Source organism: Octopus sinensis, linkage group LG3, assembly GCF_006345805.1.
Source record: "Octopus sinensis linkage group LG3, ASM634580v1, whole genome shotgun sequence".
Lineage (NCBI taxonomy): Eukaryota > Metazoa > Mollusca > Cephalopoda > Octopoda > Octopodidae > Octopus > Octopus sinensis.
The window spans coordinates 24,690,574-24,705,558 of NC_042999.1; the positions used below are offsets into that span (position 1 = coordinate 24,690,574).

Below are 14,985 nucleotides of genomic sequence, written 5' to 3' on the forward strand. Positions count from 1 at the left end.
TACACTTTCAGCTTATTAGACCTCTTCATTCAATCATAAACTTCATTATATTTGTGGAAGTAGTGATGAAGGAACCACTATGCATGTGTTCAATATTTTACAGGAGTAGGAGTAAAAAATTAGCATTATTCATTAATTTATTAAGATATTATTTAACAAACTAAACTGTTGAGAAAGATAAATTGAAATAAAGGTTCCTATCTCCCACCAAACAAGATGCAGAAAATGCTAATAGAGAAGACAAACAGCAAAATCTAAATCAGTTGGAGGAAATGGCTTCAGAAAATAAAGAAAGGTGATTGAAAGATTCTAGTCGCTAGAATCCTTCAATCACCTTTCTTTATTTTCTCTGTCTGTCTATGCCGCATCCTTCATGTCCGATGGCATCACTTTGTCTTCAACAATTCGGTGCGACACCAGTGCAGAATCACCTCCCTCTGACAAGTCATCCTAACGAGACGTCTGCGTTGGCTGGGTCATGCCCTCCGTCGTCAACCAGGAGAATTCATCTACGAAGCAATTGCCCCAGCTCCCCTTCAGGGTTGGCGAAAGCGATGTGGTGGACAACGAAAAACCTGGCTGATGACAGTCAAGGCTGATCTGGAACCCAACCTAGGTCCCCATATCTACAGCGTTCACCGCTGGAATAAAGAGTGGTTGGAGATCACGCAGTTGTTAACCTCAAATCGCCAGGCCTGGTCGGCGTTTGCGAGAGATGCAGCACTGAGGATAAATGAAGCCAGCTCAACCCACCCCGGGTGAATGCTGTCAAGTTAAGTCAAGTCAAGTCAAAATAAAGAAAAACTTTTAATGTCTTGTAGATATATATAACCAATTGTAACGGAGGTGTCACAAAGCTGCACATAAAATGCAACTAAAACAAATATTGCACATAATAAAAAGGATATTGTAGAAAGTGTGAAATCATTTGAAATTTTTTAGTTTTATTCATGTAAAAATTGCAGAAAGATGACAACCGTTTATAGTACATTCCACCTATTGCATAGATCAGTGATTGATCTATAACAGAACGAGAATTCCTGGTTCTAAACTGAGATTAATAATTTGATTATCCTCAGGGCTGTGTGTTTACATTTGACTACTATTTAACATCTAGTGACTGGTTATATCTTGCTGTTTATTTCATCATTACTACAATAGAATCAGTTTTGAATGATAATGGATAACATGAAATATTACATTACTGATGTATCCAGTTTCTCCAATAGCCAAATTTAATTGAAAGAGTCCTAAATCTGAGACACAGCCTTTCTTGGCAGCTGAAACATTACATTGATATTGTAGCCTGGCATGAAATTTTGTTTTACGTAGACTGGACAAGTATTGTGTCCAGTGCATTAGTTTATACTAATTTTCATTGCTTAATCAATATTACAGCAAATCTATTAAGTTGTTGTCAGCAGGAATAAAAAATGACGGCGAGCTGGCAGAATCGTTAGCACGCCGGGCGAAATGCGTAGCCGTATTTCGTCTGCCGTTACATTCTGAGTTCAAATTCCGCCGAGGTTGACTTTGCCTTTCATCCTTTCGGGGTCGATAAATTAAGTACCAGTTACGCACTGGGGGTCGATGTAATCGACTTAATCCGTTTGTCTGTCCTTGTTTGTCCCCTCTATGTTTAGCCCCTTGTGGGTAGTAAAGAAATAAGGAATAAAAAATGACCATGTTGTCTGAAATTCTGCAGACTTTGCTTTTAATGAAGAATTAAAAATAAAGCAGTTTGCAGGATTTTTGTAGAGGAGGGTTAACTTTTGTAGGCTCTTTGAGAAAAAAAATTAAGACGGAGAATGTTCTTTTTAACAGATACAAGTCAACAGCTCCAGGAAAAAGCATAAAGAGAAAAGGAATTCCAGTGGGACAATGTTTTTAGGAGAAAGCACTGAGCTGGAGTTGACACTCTGAGTAAGAGGATTGCTTGAGAAGAAGTGGTATGAGATCAGCCAGTTGAGGAGTGGAAGCTATTATAGTAGAATAAGACAAGACAGAGACTAGACAGCATATCTATGAGGCAGAGATTGGATTGTATTGGTGATTGACTTTATGCTGATCACTTAAATGGTCCTTCTTTGTATGTGGTACAGGATGTCTGTATAAGGACAAAACTATCTGAGATGTGGGAACAACGTTTCACAGTAGACTGTACTTAAGCATTATTAAGGGTTAGCAGTAGTTGGGAAGCTGAAGTATTTTCTGTGTCTAAAGAGGAAGGTCAATCTGAGTGATGCAGTTTAACCCTTTAGTGTTTAAACCGGCCATATCTGGCCCAGATATTCCACATGTTTTATATTCAAACTGGCCATATCTGGTCTCTCACACCTAACCTACATTGACATTCTAAAAATAAACAATCACATCATTGAAACCTCAAAGCTATAACATAATGCATGACTAATTCAAAACAATTTGAGTGAAAAAGTATTACATTTAATAGAGAAATTTGAACACCAAAGGGTTAAAGATGGTAGTGATTTATTTCCCATTTGTTCCTGCTATTAGAAAAATCAGATGGGGAAGAACAGTATCAATGGCTCTTGCTGCACACTGAAGATTGATGTGGTTGGTGTTTTATTTGAATTACTGTGGTTCAGTGTCTGAATGTAGATGGAGAAAATTCTAGAGAATGGCAGCTCTGACAAGGAATGATTGGCTAAAATAATTAGTCCAAGATCAAAGTGGATTGCAAAATAGATCGAAGGGTGAGGAAATGGTCTTATTTTCTTGAATTTTCCAGATGTGTTCCAGAGTTGTTTAATAGTATTCAGTGTAGACTCTCTCTTCTTGGTTTGATGAAAGAGGTTTGACTGACTTTTAATGTAGAGGTAAACTAAAAAGTAAGTTATTTAGTCTGGATTTTTTTTTTAGTCAACTTCTCACCCTTCTTTCCAGTAACTTTCCGTACCCTTCATTTTACATAATCTTTATATATAAAAGTGAGGTTGTGTGCTGTCTGTCTCCTACGATTTAGATTCCTAACTACTCCCACATTTTGCGGTGCAGTTTAACCAAAACCGGGTATCTTATAGTCGTGATACATATCGAGCCCTTCTGGGTATTAGCGCACGTCTACGATGAGTCTACGATTAAAAAAAAATTTACCATCATTTTTTTCCATTTTAATGCATTTTTTCGCTATTATATAAGGGAAGTAACTCTCTAAAAATGTCTACGACGAGTCAACGATTTAAAAAAAAATTTACCATTTTTTCCCATTTTTAATGCATTTTTTTGCTATTTTTTGGCTATAACTCTAATAATGCTTATATAGTTATTTCCCTTACAAACCCGAGCAACGTCGGGCAATACTGCTAGTATTAGATAAAGTAAATAATGCATTGGTGAGTGAAGAGTTGATAGCCAATAGGATGGCCTGTGTTTGGACCACTAAGAAAATGGGAAGCATGTCAAGCAATGATGTAGGGAATCACCTCATTTAGATTCCATATATAGGCATAACCTGCCATGAACAACATCCCTCATGTAAGTTAACTTCTTTAAGAGATAGACTTATGAATGGGATGATGATTATGATAGGTTACCCTTGATTGAACAGACCTACAATCAAAGATATTCTAGCCATGACTATCCTGTTTTTCTAGGACATATCTAAGAATATATCATCTAATGTCTTTTACTCTCAGGGGCTGGCTTATGTAAGGGATGTTGGTTATGATAGGTGTTATCCTTGATTGAGCAGACCTATAATCAAAGATATTCTAGCCATGACCACCCTGTTTTTTTAGGACATATCTAAGACTTTATTACCAAATGTCTTTTACTTTGTTGGATAATAATAACAATAATAATAATAATGAAATTATTGTATACAGTGCTCAGGTGCACCACAACTTGTCATAAAGTGCATATAAAGTATATGCAGTAATGTACAAATGTCTGGAAAGTGAACAATGTATGAGTCAGATACATGCTTGTGTGTGTATGGAGGGGAGGAAATCAGGTGTAGTGTTGGCGAATCTCAGAAAGCATGGAAGTTTTGAAGGATGCAGTGAAATGTTGAGGGAGATTTGGTTGCTACTTTTAACAGATTGATTGATCATATAGAGGCTCTTTTATCAACTCCAATGTTTGTGTGTACTACAGGGGTACCAACAATGGAAAATATGTGAAGAACTGTCTAGTTATTAATTATCAGTTGTAGGGTAGTGGATTAGTAGAGGTACCAAAGTACCTCGAGCAGAGTTTAACTTTGTTGCAAGCATTTGAGCCAGGCTAGATTTCTGGTTTAAGGATAATCTCTTCCCTTCCTTCCATCAGTTTCACAGGACTGAGAGAAGAAATGGTCAACGGAGCTGCCTTATTCTCCCTGATCAGAGGGTAAAAAAAAAATTCTGTTTTGGTCAACTTTACCTTCATCTTTCTACTATTGATAAGATCTCATTCTTGCTCACAACATCATAAGCGGAAAGTGTAACCTCTCGAAAGAGCTGTTCTTCACTCCTGCTCCAGAGCGTCATTCGCCTGCGGCCATGCTGGAGCACCGCCTTTAGTCGAGCAAATCGACCCCGGGACTTATTCTTTGTAAGCCCAGTACTTATTCTATCGGTCTCTTTTGCCGAACCGCTAAGTGATGGGGACGTAAACACACCAGCATCGGTTGTCAAGCAATGCTAGGGGAACAAACACAGACACACAAACATGCACACACACATATATATACATACATACGACAGGCTTCTTTCAGTTTCCATCTACCAAATCCACTCACAAGGCATTGGTCGGCCCGGGGCTATAGCAGAAGACACTTGCCCAAGATGCCACGCAGTGGGACTGAACCCAGAACCATGTGGTTGGTTAGCAAGCTACTTACCACACAGCCACACCTCAATATTAATCCTTTTAACATTTCTCCTTGTTGTGGCCGTAGCCAGTACCGCATTGACTGGCCTCCGTGCCGGTGGCACATAAAAAACACCATCCGAGCGTGGCCGTTCGCCAGCCTCGTCTGGCACCTGTGTCGGTGGCACATAAAATCACCCACTACCCTCTCGGAGTGGTTGGCGTTAGGAAAGGCATCCAGCTGTAGAAACACTGCCAGATCTGACTGGCCTGGTACAGCCTTCTGGCTTCCCAGACCCCAGTTGAACCGTCCAACCCATGCTAGCATGGAAAGCGGACGTTAAACGATGATGATGATGATGACATAGGTTGGCTGAGAGAATATATTTGGTAAAATATATTTTGTAAAATACTATGGAATGTTATGAAAATATTACTAATCCCCCGCATACATACATACATACATTCACTGGCTCCAAAAGATAAATTTGAGCAACAAATTTTCCAGTAGCAAAAACAGATTCTAATTTAGATGCTATTGGCAATAATTTGTGATATTTGATATACCTACTTAGGTAGCATGCCTAGGTAATAGCAGAGGTGATATGGATTAATTTATTTAGAATAATCTAGTGATATCCTGGCAACCAATCTCACTGAATAATCCTGAAAGAAGCTTGGAACATCTGTAACAATATTTTCACAAATTGGCTTTTACTATTTATTTTTATATATTTAGCTTATTCCTTTCACTGTAATTTGTAAGTGATCAGAAAAAGCTGCGTGACTAATGAATATTCAAAAGAACTATTATCTAATGTTAAATTACCTTCTGGAGAAAGGAGAGAGGATGTATTGAAAAAAAAAACTGTGCTCTACTTTTTATAACTGCATAAAACAAACCACTGACACAGAAGTAGAATCATGTGATTATATGCTTTGTTCTAGAAGGTGAGTAACAGATGCAAGTTTTAATTTATTGATTTTTAAAAAATGATTAAGTAAAATAAAACAACTAAATCAAAGTGTGCTTTTGGTAATCAATAAAACAAATCTGAATTTTGTTAAAGCAAAAAGGTAAAAAGAAGAAAATAAAATCAATAAGTTTGGTTAATTTCAAACAGAATTCAAAAATATGAAGTTCAATGGCTATAATATATATATTCGAAATCGAAATCGGAATCGAAATTGAACCAATCCTATGACTGGCACCCGGCAGTTACCAGGACCCCTGGACTGGTGGTACGTAAAAAGCGCTATCCGAATTGTGGCCGATGCCAGTGCCGCCTCGACTGGCTTCTGTGCCGGTGGCACGTAAAATGCACCAATCCGATCCTGGCCGTTGCCAGCCTCGCCTGGCACGTAAAAAGCACCCACTACACTCACGGAGTGGTTGCCGTTAGGAAGGGCATCCAGCTGTAGAAACACTGCCAGATCAGACTGGAGCCTGGCTTCCCAGATCCCCGGTCGAACAGTCCAACCCATGCTAGCATGGAAAACAGACGTTAAACGATGATGATGATATATATATATATCTCATTTCAGTCATTAGACTGTGGCCATGCTGGGGCACTACCTTGAAGAACTTCTAGTCAAGTGGATCGATCCCAGTACTTATTTTTTGTTTTTCAAGCCTGGTACTTATTCTATTGGTCTCTTTTGCTGAACCGCTAGGTTATGGGGACATAAGCACACGAACACTGGTTATTAAGCGGTGGTGGGACGGATGGACACACACACAAATGGGCTTCTTTCAGTTTCTGTCTACCAAATCCATACCACTCACAAAGCTTTGATTGGCCTGAGGCTGTAGCAGAAGACACTTGTCCAAGGTGCCATGCAGTGGGACTGAACCCAGGACCATGTGGTTGCGAAGTAAACTTCTTACCACAGCCATGTGTGATATATACACATACACACAAACACACAAATAGTCTGTAACTGAACCACTGGTGCTGGTAAGTGTGGCTTTATGGTAAAAAAGTTCATGGGCCTCCAGGTGCAATCCTACTGTGCAGCACTTTGGGAATGTTTTCTACCATAACCTCAAATAGACACACACTTAGCGGTTTGGCAAAATGAGACCGATAGAATAAGTACTGGGCTTACAAAGAATAAGTCCTGGGGTCAATTTGCTCGACTAAAGGTGGTGCTCCAGCAAGGCCACAGTCAAATGACTGAAACAAGTAAAAGAAAAAAAATATACAAGTCAACCTGTGTTCTCTAATTGCATTCCCCTCCCTTTCATCTCTCATTCTCCTTCCACACTCATGAAATTACCTACCCTCTCAGCCTATCCAATCCTCCGTGCAACTTATATACATCTTGTACCTTGAGAGTACACCCTGACACATCTTCACCATCTTCTCTCTTCTCTCAATTGGGGTGGCCATGTATCTCATCTACTGCAACACACCTGTCTTTTTGTTCCTTTATCATACTCTAATCTCTCAACACCTGACACAATGCCACTTCCTTCAATACTACACCACTTCTCAGATGAGAGGTCCACTCTTGCATGTTACTTAGTGACCCTGTTGGTGCTGCTGCCACACAAAAAGTACTCCATACACTCTGAAAAGTGGTTGGCATTAGGAATGGCATCTAACTGTAGAAATTGTGCCAGTAGATAGTAGAGCTTGGCACAGTCTTCTGGTTTTTCAGTTCCAGTCAAACTGCCCAATCCATGCCAGCATGGAAAGCAGATGTTAAATGATAATGATGATGAGAGATGTATGTGTGTATATGTCATATATATATATATATATATATATAATATATATATATATATAATATATATATATATATGCACATACACACACACATGTACATGTGTCTGTCTGTCTGTTTATCTATCTATCTATCTATCTATATATATATATATATATATATATATATATATAAATCATCTATGTACCATCCTTAATATAAATACATAGTAAGAAAGCAAATTTACTGCAATATTCATCCAGAGATAACACCCCTTATAGATGTCTTGTGTTTAAAAACACAATGTATATTGAAGGCCGTCTCAGCAGCAACCAGTTAGAATGCCAGATACATTTCAGCCTCATTGGTCCTTGTAAATGCTGTGTGCTCACAGCCAACTGCATGCTTGTTTTTATATTCAGTTATAGTAAAAAGGGTTACTCAATGCTTTTGTAGAGTATAAATCTATCATTCCTGAGCAAGAATAGTATTGACAGTGACTCTGAAGTTTCATCCAGCTAAGCCATTATCGGACTGTCTGATGCTGGCTTAGCTGGCCAACACTTCGAAGTCACAGTCAATACTATTCTAATTAAAGAGTAATATCATCATCATCGTTTAACATCCGTTTTCCAAACTAGCACGGGTTGGACGGTTCAACTGGGGATCTTGGGAAGCCAAGAGGCTGCACCAGGCTCCAGTCTGATCTGGCAGTGTTTCTATAGCCGGATGCCCTTCGTAACACCAACCACTCCGTGAGTGTAGCGGGTGCTTTTTATGTGCCACCGGCTCAGAGGCCAGAGGAGGTTGGCATACGGCCACAATCAGTTGATGCTTATTATGTGCCACCGGCATGGACTCCAGTCAAGGTGGTGCTAGCATCGGCCATGCTCGGATGGTGCTTTTTACGTGCCACTGGCACAGGTATCACAACTGCAATTTCCATTTGATATTAATGTACTCGACTAAATAGGTCTCCTCAAGTATAGCAGGTCACCCTACGATCCAAGGTTAGCACAGCAGGCTTTCCTGTGAGCCATGAACTCACTTCATTTGTTGGGTCTTCGGAGTCACAGCATATCTCAGAGGCCTGCTGTGCTAACCTTGGATCATAGGGCGACCTGCTGTGCTTAAGGAGACCTATTGAGTTAAGTACATCAACATCAAAATAAAAATTAAATGGATATTGTAGTTGTGATACCTGTGCCGGTGGCATGTTGGGCCTCACAGAGGCAATGATGAAAGACCAGTAGGGGAAGAAACTTTCTAAACTTTGCCCAGGCTATTCTTATTCTAGTGGTAACACTCTCTGAGCATCCACCCCCACTACTAACTTGGTCACCTAGGTAGTGGAAACTATCAACTACTTCTAGTTTCTCCCCCTGGAGTGTGATGGAATCTGTTTTCTGAGTATCTGTGGGGTGTCTATTGCTGCTGTGCATCTGCCGCACAAGAAAGCTATCTTCTCAGTTAATTTTCCTCTTATGTGTCCATAGCTTACACTGGGTACATCTGGTGGTGGTGGTGGGGGGGGGGGAAGTCACACATACATATACATACAAGCATGCATATACACATATGCATGCATATACACACATACATGCATACACACAGATACATGCATGCATATACATACATACATATACATACATGGTGGAGGCACATGGCTTAGTGGTTAGAGCAGCAGACTCGTGGTCAAGGGATCACGGTTCGAATCTCAGACCAGGCGATGTGTGTGTTTATGAGCGAAACACCTAAGCTTCACGCAGCTCCGGCAGAAGGTAATGGCGAACTTCTGCTGACTCTTTCGCCACAACTTTGTCTCACTCTTTCCTCCTGCATCTTGCAGCTCACCTGCGATGGACTGGCGTCCCGTCCAGGTGAGGAACCTATACGCCAAGGAAACCAGCCCTTATGAGCCTGGCATGGCTCGAAAAGGAACAAAAAAAAATATACATACATGATGGGCTTCTCTCAGCCTCCATATACCAAATCCACACACATGGCTTGGTCAGCTCAGGGCTATTGTTGAAGACCCTTGCACAAGGTACACACAGTGATAATGAGTCCAAAACCACACAGCCATGACTGCATCTGTATATATTTATATATGTGTGTATGGACAAAGGACTGGGACATCTGTCACTTTGCTATGATCAAGAAAGCCCATTCACCACAGTAGAATTGATACGAGTGCTGGTGTCACATAAATGGTAGCCAGTACACTCTGTGGAGTGGTTGGCATTAGGAAGGGCATACAACTGTAGAAACTATGTCAGAACTGACAATGGAGCCTGGTGCAACCCCTGGACTTACCAGCTCCAGTCAAACCATTGAAAATGGACATTAAATGATGATGATGATGATGATGTGTGTGTGTACACACACACATTAATATACAGATATACATAGATGTGTGTTACAGCTTCTTAATGACTACCTTTATGTTTGGGAAAATTTTTCCAAGATCTTCCGTAATATGCATATTGCCAATCAGTATGGTCCTTTATCATCCCCCTCCCTAAGATGTAACATCTTCAGGACAGTATTTTTCAATTTTTCCTATGTCTTCCTTGATCACCCTTTTCCACAGGTTTCACTAAGTTGGAGCACACAGTACTTCCTTATTCACGAATCATTTGCTGTACATCTCACATGATCATACAAGTACAGTCTTTTTCTCTTGTATGTTATACTTGATTCCTCTTATGCCTGGTCTTTTCTCTCAGTTCATATGTACTCAGCACACTAACATTACTCATCCATTGAAGCATGCTTCATTTCTTTCTTGCCTTTTAAAATCTTCTACATTCAAGGTTCAGGTTTCACAACTATACAGCATCATATTTCAAATACAAACATCATACATTCTGCCTTTCACTTTGAGGGAGAAGACCTAAACTTTTATTGAATCAACTACAGAAATACATAATCTCCAATGTTGTTCCAGTGTCCTAATATGGATTTAGATCTAGCATAGGCACCACAGATATGATCAGTTGCCAGAGAAGCACATAAAATAAAGACTTTTACCACATTCTGTTGATTTAGCAAAAATTGTTGGTATGGTGGATAGAAATATACTGTGGAGAATTTTAGGAAGTTGGGGTGACCGTTTAAGTTTGTTGATTTGTTTGTGCAACTGTACACCGCTACAAAGGCCTATTTGAACTTAAAGAGTGCTCTGTTGGAACTGATTCCAATGGAGAACGACATTAAATAGTGTAACATATAACTATTCTCCAAATATAGTTGTAATTGTTCATGCATTTAAGTATTGTGATTTCAGCATTTTTGATGGCTATCATTTAACAGACAAACTAACTTTAACCTGAATCATTTCAAAACTAAATCAAACATTTGTTGTATGCTGGTGATTGTGTTCTTGTGGACTGCTTGAAACAAAATATTCAAAAAATAATGACCCAGTTCTCCAGTGCCTGTACTGGTTTTAGACAAAGTCTGAATGACTAAGATGATGTTTATATGTGTTCCAGGAGAGACTTATTTGGAACCAAATATACTTGTCTAAGGGATCAGACCTTGATGTAGTGAATTCTGTCCTTTGGAATGGATCTTTAGATACCAAAATCAAGTTGAGGATTGAGAATACTTCAACTGCATTTGGAACACTGGTCAGATTTTAAACTTTCCATTAAGTCTTGCATATTTAACACTAGTGTCATGACATCTCTGCTGTATCATCTGTATCAACCACATTAAAATACTGGAGAGATTTCACTTAAAGTGTCTGAGGTATATACCAGTTGGAAATCTTTTACACTTGATACAGAAGAGTTGAAATAGGTTGACTGCTTAGTATGGAAGTTCACCTCATCAAGTTTTCATATCTGATGGGCTGATTACATGTCTGGATGAATTCATGCTTCTGAAAGCAATTACTTTATAGAGAATTAGTTTTTGGAAAGCATTTCCAGCACAGGACTTTTTCAATCTCAGTTATAGATTAAAAAAAATTTTTTTAACAGTTTGTAAAAAATCTGTGACTGAGATTGAAAAGATCCCCAGCCCAAATCAAGACAAAAGTTTTGTGATGGTTAAAATGCAGTAGCCTTAAGTCCTTGAACATCAGCATGGTTCATTGGAACATCTTGCACTGAACAAAAATGAAAGGCAGTCTATAATGAGGAATGATAGCAAACAGTTTGAGAAATTTCAAATAACCCATCAAATAGTTGAAACATAACACCTAAAAACTGGATCTAGTGATAATTTTGCTTGTGCAATAAGTGGCTGCATTAGGCTTTCAAAAGTGGGGCCTGTCATCCATGCAAGATTGCATACTAGGGGACCAGCCTGTATTGCTTATATGCATACAGTGCCAAACGGAGCACTGTCCAAACATATGCTTATCAACTGCTTCAGTGAAAATCCATTTTGGACAAACACACAGAGGCAGAGCTGCTGGTGGTGTGATTCTTGGTCAAATTATGTGATACATCTGTCAGAAATATTTAAAACAAAATCGAGGTTAAGCAACCATATTGGGGCCCGTGGTGAAAATGCTATACAAAAATAGTAAATTTAACTATTTCTCAGTAGACTGAAAAATTGAAGAATAGCCTTAACCAAATGTCAAAACCTTAGTGTGTTTTTATCAGAAGTTCCTACATATTTGACCAATTTCAACAAAGAAGCCGATTTATTCATATTCAAGAATTAAGGTAGCTGTAGAGAACCGGACGACTAATTTGCATATCATTAGTGTTTAAAACTTTATTTAATATCAACCGCCTGTCGACGGGGATGTACGTGTATGTACGTTCATATTTATACTGTCTATGTGTAATTTATAAAATTTTCACTGCGAGCCACTTCTATCGGATCTTTTCGGTTTGAACGGCAGTTTTTTCTAGTGGTGTCATATGAAATTGTCACCCATAATTATGACCCTAGTATCGATCTATTGCATTTCAATCTGTTTTAGAGTTAGGGTTAGGGGTGGGGGGAAGGGTATCTTTTTTTTTTCACAAATGTAAATAAACCCAATCTGTTTCTTAAACGAGGGACATATTCATATGGTACAGAATGTTTTTTTTACCTCAATACACGTAATTGATTGGTTGAAATTGCAGAAACTGAAGAAAAAAACAACAACAAATATCTTACAAACCATAGAATTTTCTCAATAAAGCCAAGAGAAAAGGATATTTTATAAACACATTCTAACAAGTTTAAAATTTTTTAGTTACCTAGAAATTATGTTAAAAACTGCCGTTCAAACCGAAAAGATCCCTTCTATCACAATACGATTTGAAAATTTTGTGCTAGTGCTTTAATGGAAATGGTCTGACAAACATAGACTCGTTTGTTAATCTGTAATTTTACCCTTGTTTATTATGGTGGAGTTGAATAATGAGACTGAGTAGAAATAGGAATAATACCAACTTCTGGCCAGTTCTAATGCAGAACTAAGCAAACTGAAGAATAAAATTCAGCAACAGTTAACTGTCTAGGCGAAAAGAAAATCATTATCTTCATTAGAAACTATAAATATAATGACCTTGAGAATAAGCAGCAGTAAAGTCTACTTGATCCTACTTAGCAACACGTAAAGCTTAGAGTCGTCCCAGCAAGGTAGGATGATGCTGAACGTATCATATAGCAACTGAACGAGTATAGAATAGTATAGAGTTACTTCCCTTGTCATTCATAATTTCGGTTTCGCACCTGACTACCACCACGTTGGGCAGTTTACTATAGATATCTAATCTTATACAAAACAGGGAAATCTTTTTTGTTTTATACTTGCCAGACTTTATATATTAAGCTAAAGATCATTATTATATCTGATCAAAGCTAGTGTAATCACATGTAACAACATTCAAATACAGAAATAAATATTAAAACAAAGTTACAAAAAAATTACAAGCGAAAACACTTTTACTGCTGAACGTGTAAGATAAAAGAATGTATTTAAGAAAATGACTAATCACGATTTGATAATACCACATTGTGCACATATTTATAACCTCTCCCACTCTCAGCTATATATAAACTCACCTTTGACTGGGAAGATGCATTCTTGGAATCTCTTGTTTTGCAGTCAGCGTCTTGATTTTCTCTCTTTTTCGTTGTATGTATTGTATCGAAAAACCTGGAGATTGTTACCTGCTTCTCATTTGTCCCTTTCTGTTTAGGGTTCAACTTTTTACTTAATGCCGGCTGTGGCATTGTTTATCACCTTGTAATACGCCGGTGTTATCTTTCTAGCTCCTATTCAGAAATTACATGGTTAGCGCCATTTCTCATGGTAAGTATGCCGGGAAAATCAACTTCCGCTTCATAAATAGTAGCTTTATTATGCACCCCTTAAACTCGATAAATCGTTGACTAATATAAACAGATTCAGAGTCAAATATAATTTGTAAATGAAGATTTATTTACGAAACTTAACATTTGGAATTATTGTGGTAGAGCTAGAATCAAGTTCCCGGTGAGCTGAGTTAGCAGCCGATTTCAATTCCTGGGCGAAGCTCTATTCATTTTATTTTCCTTTTTAATTCAGCTTTTTTCTTTTTCTTTTCTTTTTTTTTTGCGAGAAGACATCCCGCAGATTGAATTTAATAAAGGCGCAGGAGTGGCTGTGTGGTAAGTAGCTTGCTACCCAACCACATGGTTCCGGGTTCAATCCCACTGCGTGGCATCTTGGGCACGTGTCTTCTGCTATAACCCCGGGCCGACCAAAGCCTTGTGAGTGGATTTGGTAGACGGAAACTGAAAGAAGCCTGTCGTATATATGTATATGTATATATATGTATGTGTGTTTTTGTCTCTGTGTTTGTCCCCTTAGCATTGCTTGACAACCGATGCTGGTGTGTTTACGTCCCCGTTACTTAGCGGTTCGGCAAAAGAGACCGATAGAATAAGTACTGGGCTTACAAAGAAAAAGTCCCGGGGTCGATTTGCTCGACTAAAGGCGGTGCTCCAGCATGGCCGCAGTCAAATGGCTGAAACAAGTAAAAGAGTATATAACACGTATGTATTTGATACATATATGATACAAAACCACATTAAAATACAAATGCAAATATGAGTGAAGAAAATAGAAGAAAAATCATCAATTCAACGCTAAGTGCTTCGATTGGTCGCACACCACAAGGTCCAATGGAACTTACTGAAGCAAGCCAACATGCTCGCGGCATTACGACTGTTAGGCTAAGGCGTTGGAACAGCCAAGCACCCTCACGGGGATCACCTGACACCTCGGGAAGGCGTGCTGCCAACGATGACAAGAACTTCGCTGATAGTGGCCCAGCTCCTTCAAACATCTCAAACACTTCAGGTTGGAAGAAGTGGTTCACCGACAAGTCCTGATACTTAAGGATTTTGTCCCGTTTGGCTACGGAAGCAATGACCCTCCCATTTACCGCAGCATCTAGAATGTGTGTGTGGGGAGGGGAGCAAAAGAGTTATAGATTGTGACGTCCCAGATGAGAC

General features: G+C 38.9%; 1 protein-coding gene across 1 annotated transcript in view; it reads right to left on the reverse strand.

Moving 5' to 3' along the window:
* Positions 1 to 13,981, reverse strand: part of LOC115209337 (DNA mismatch repair protein Msh3-like) — a 64,701-nt gene extending 50,720 nt beyond the window's left edge. Inside the window, exon 1 of the mRNA XM_029777700.2 lies at positions 13,549 to 13,981. Within this exon, the coding sequence (XP_029633560.1) occupies positions 13,549 to 13,719 (171 nt within the window). The 5' untranslated portion in view covers positions 13,720 to 13,981. The remainder of the gene's footprint in view (positions 1 to 13,548) is intronic.
* Positions 13,982 to 14,985: the final 1,004 nt, after the last annotated feature.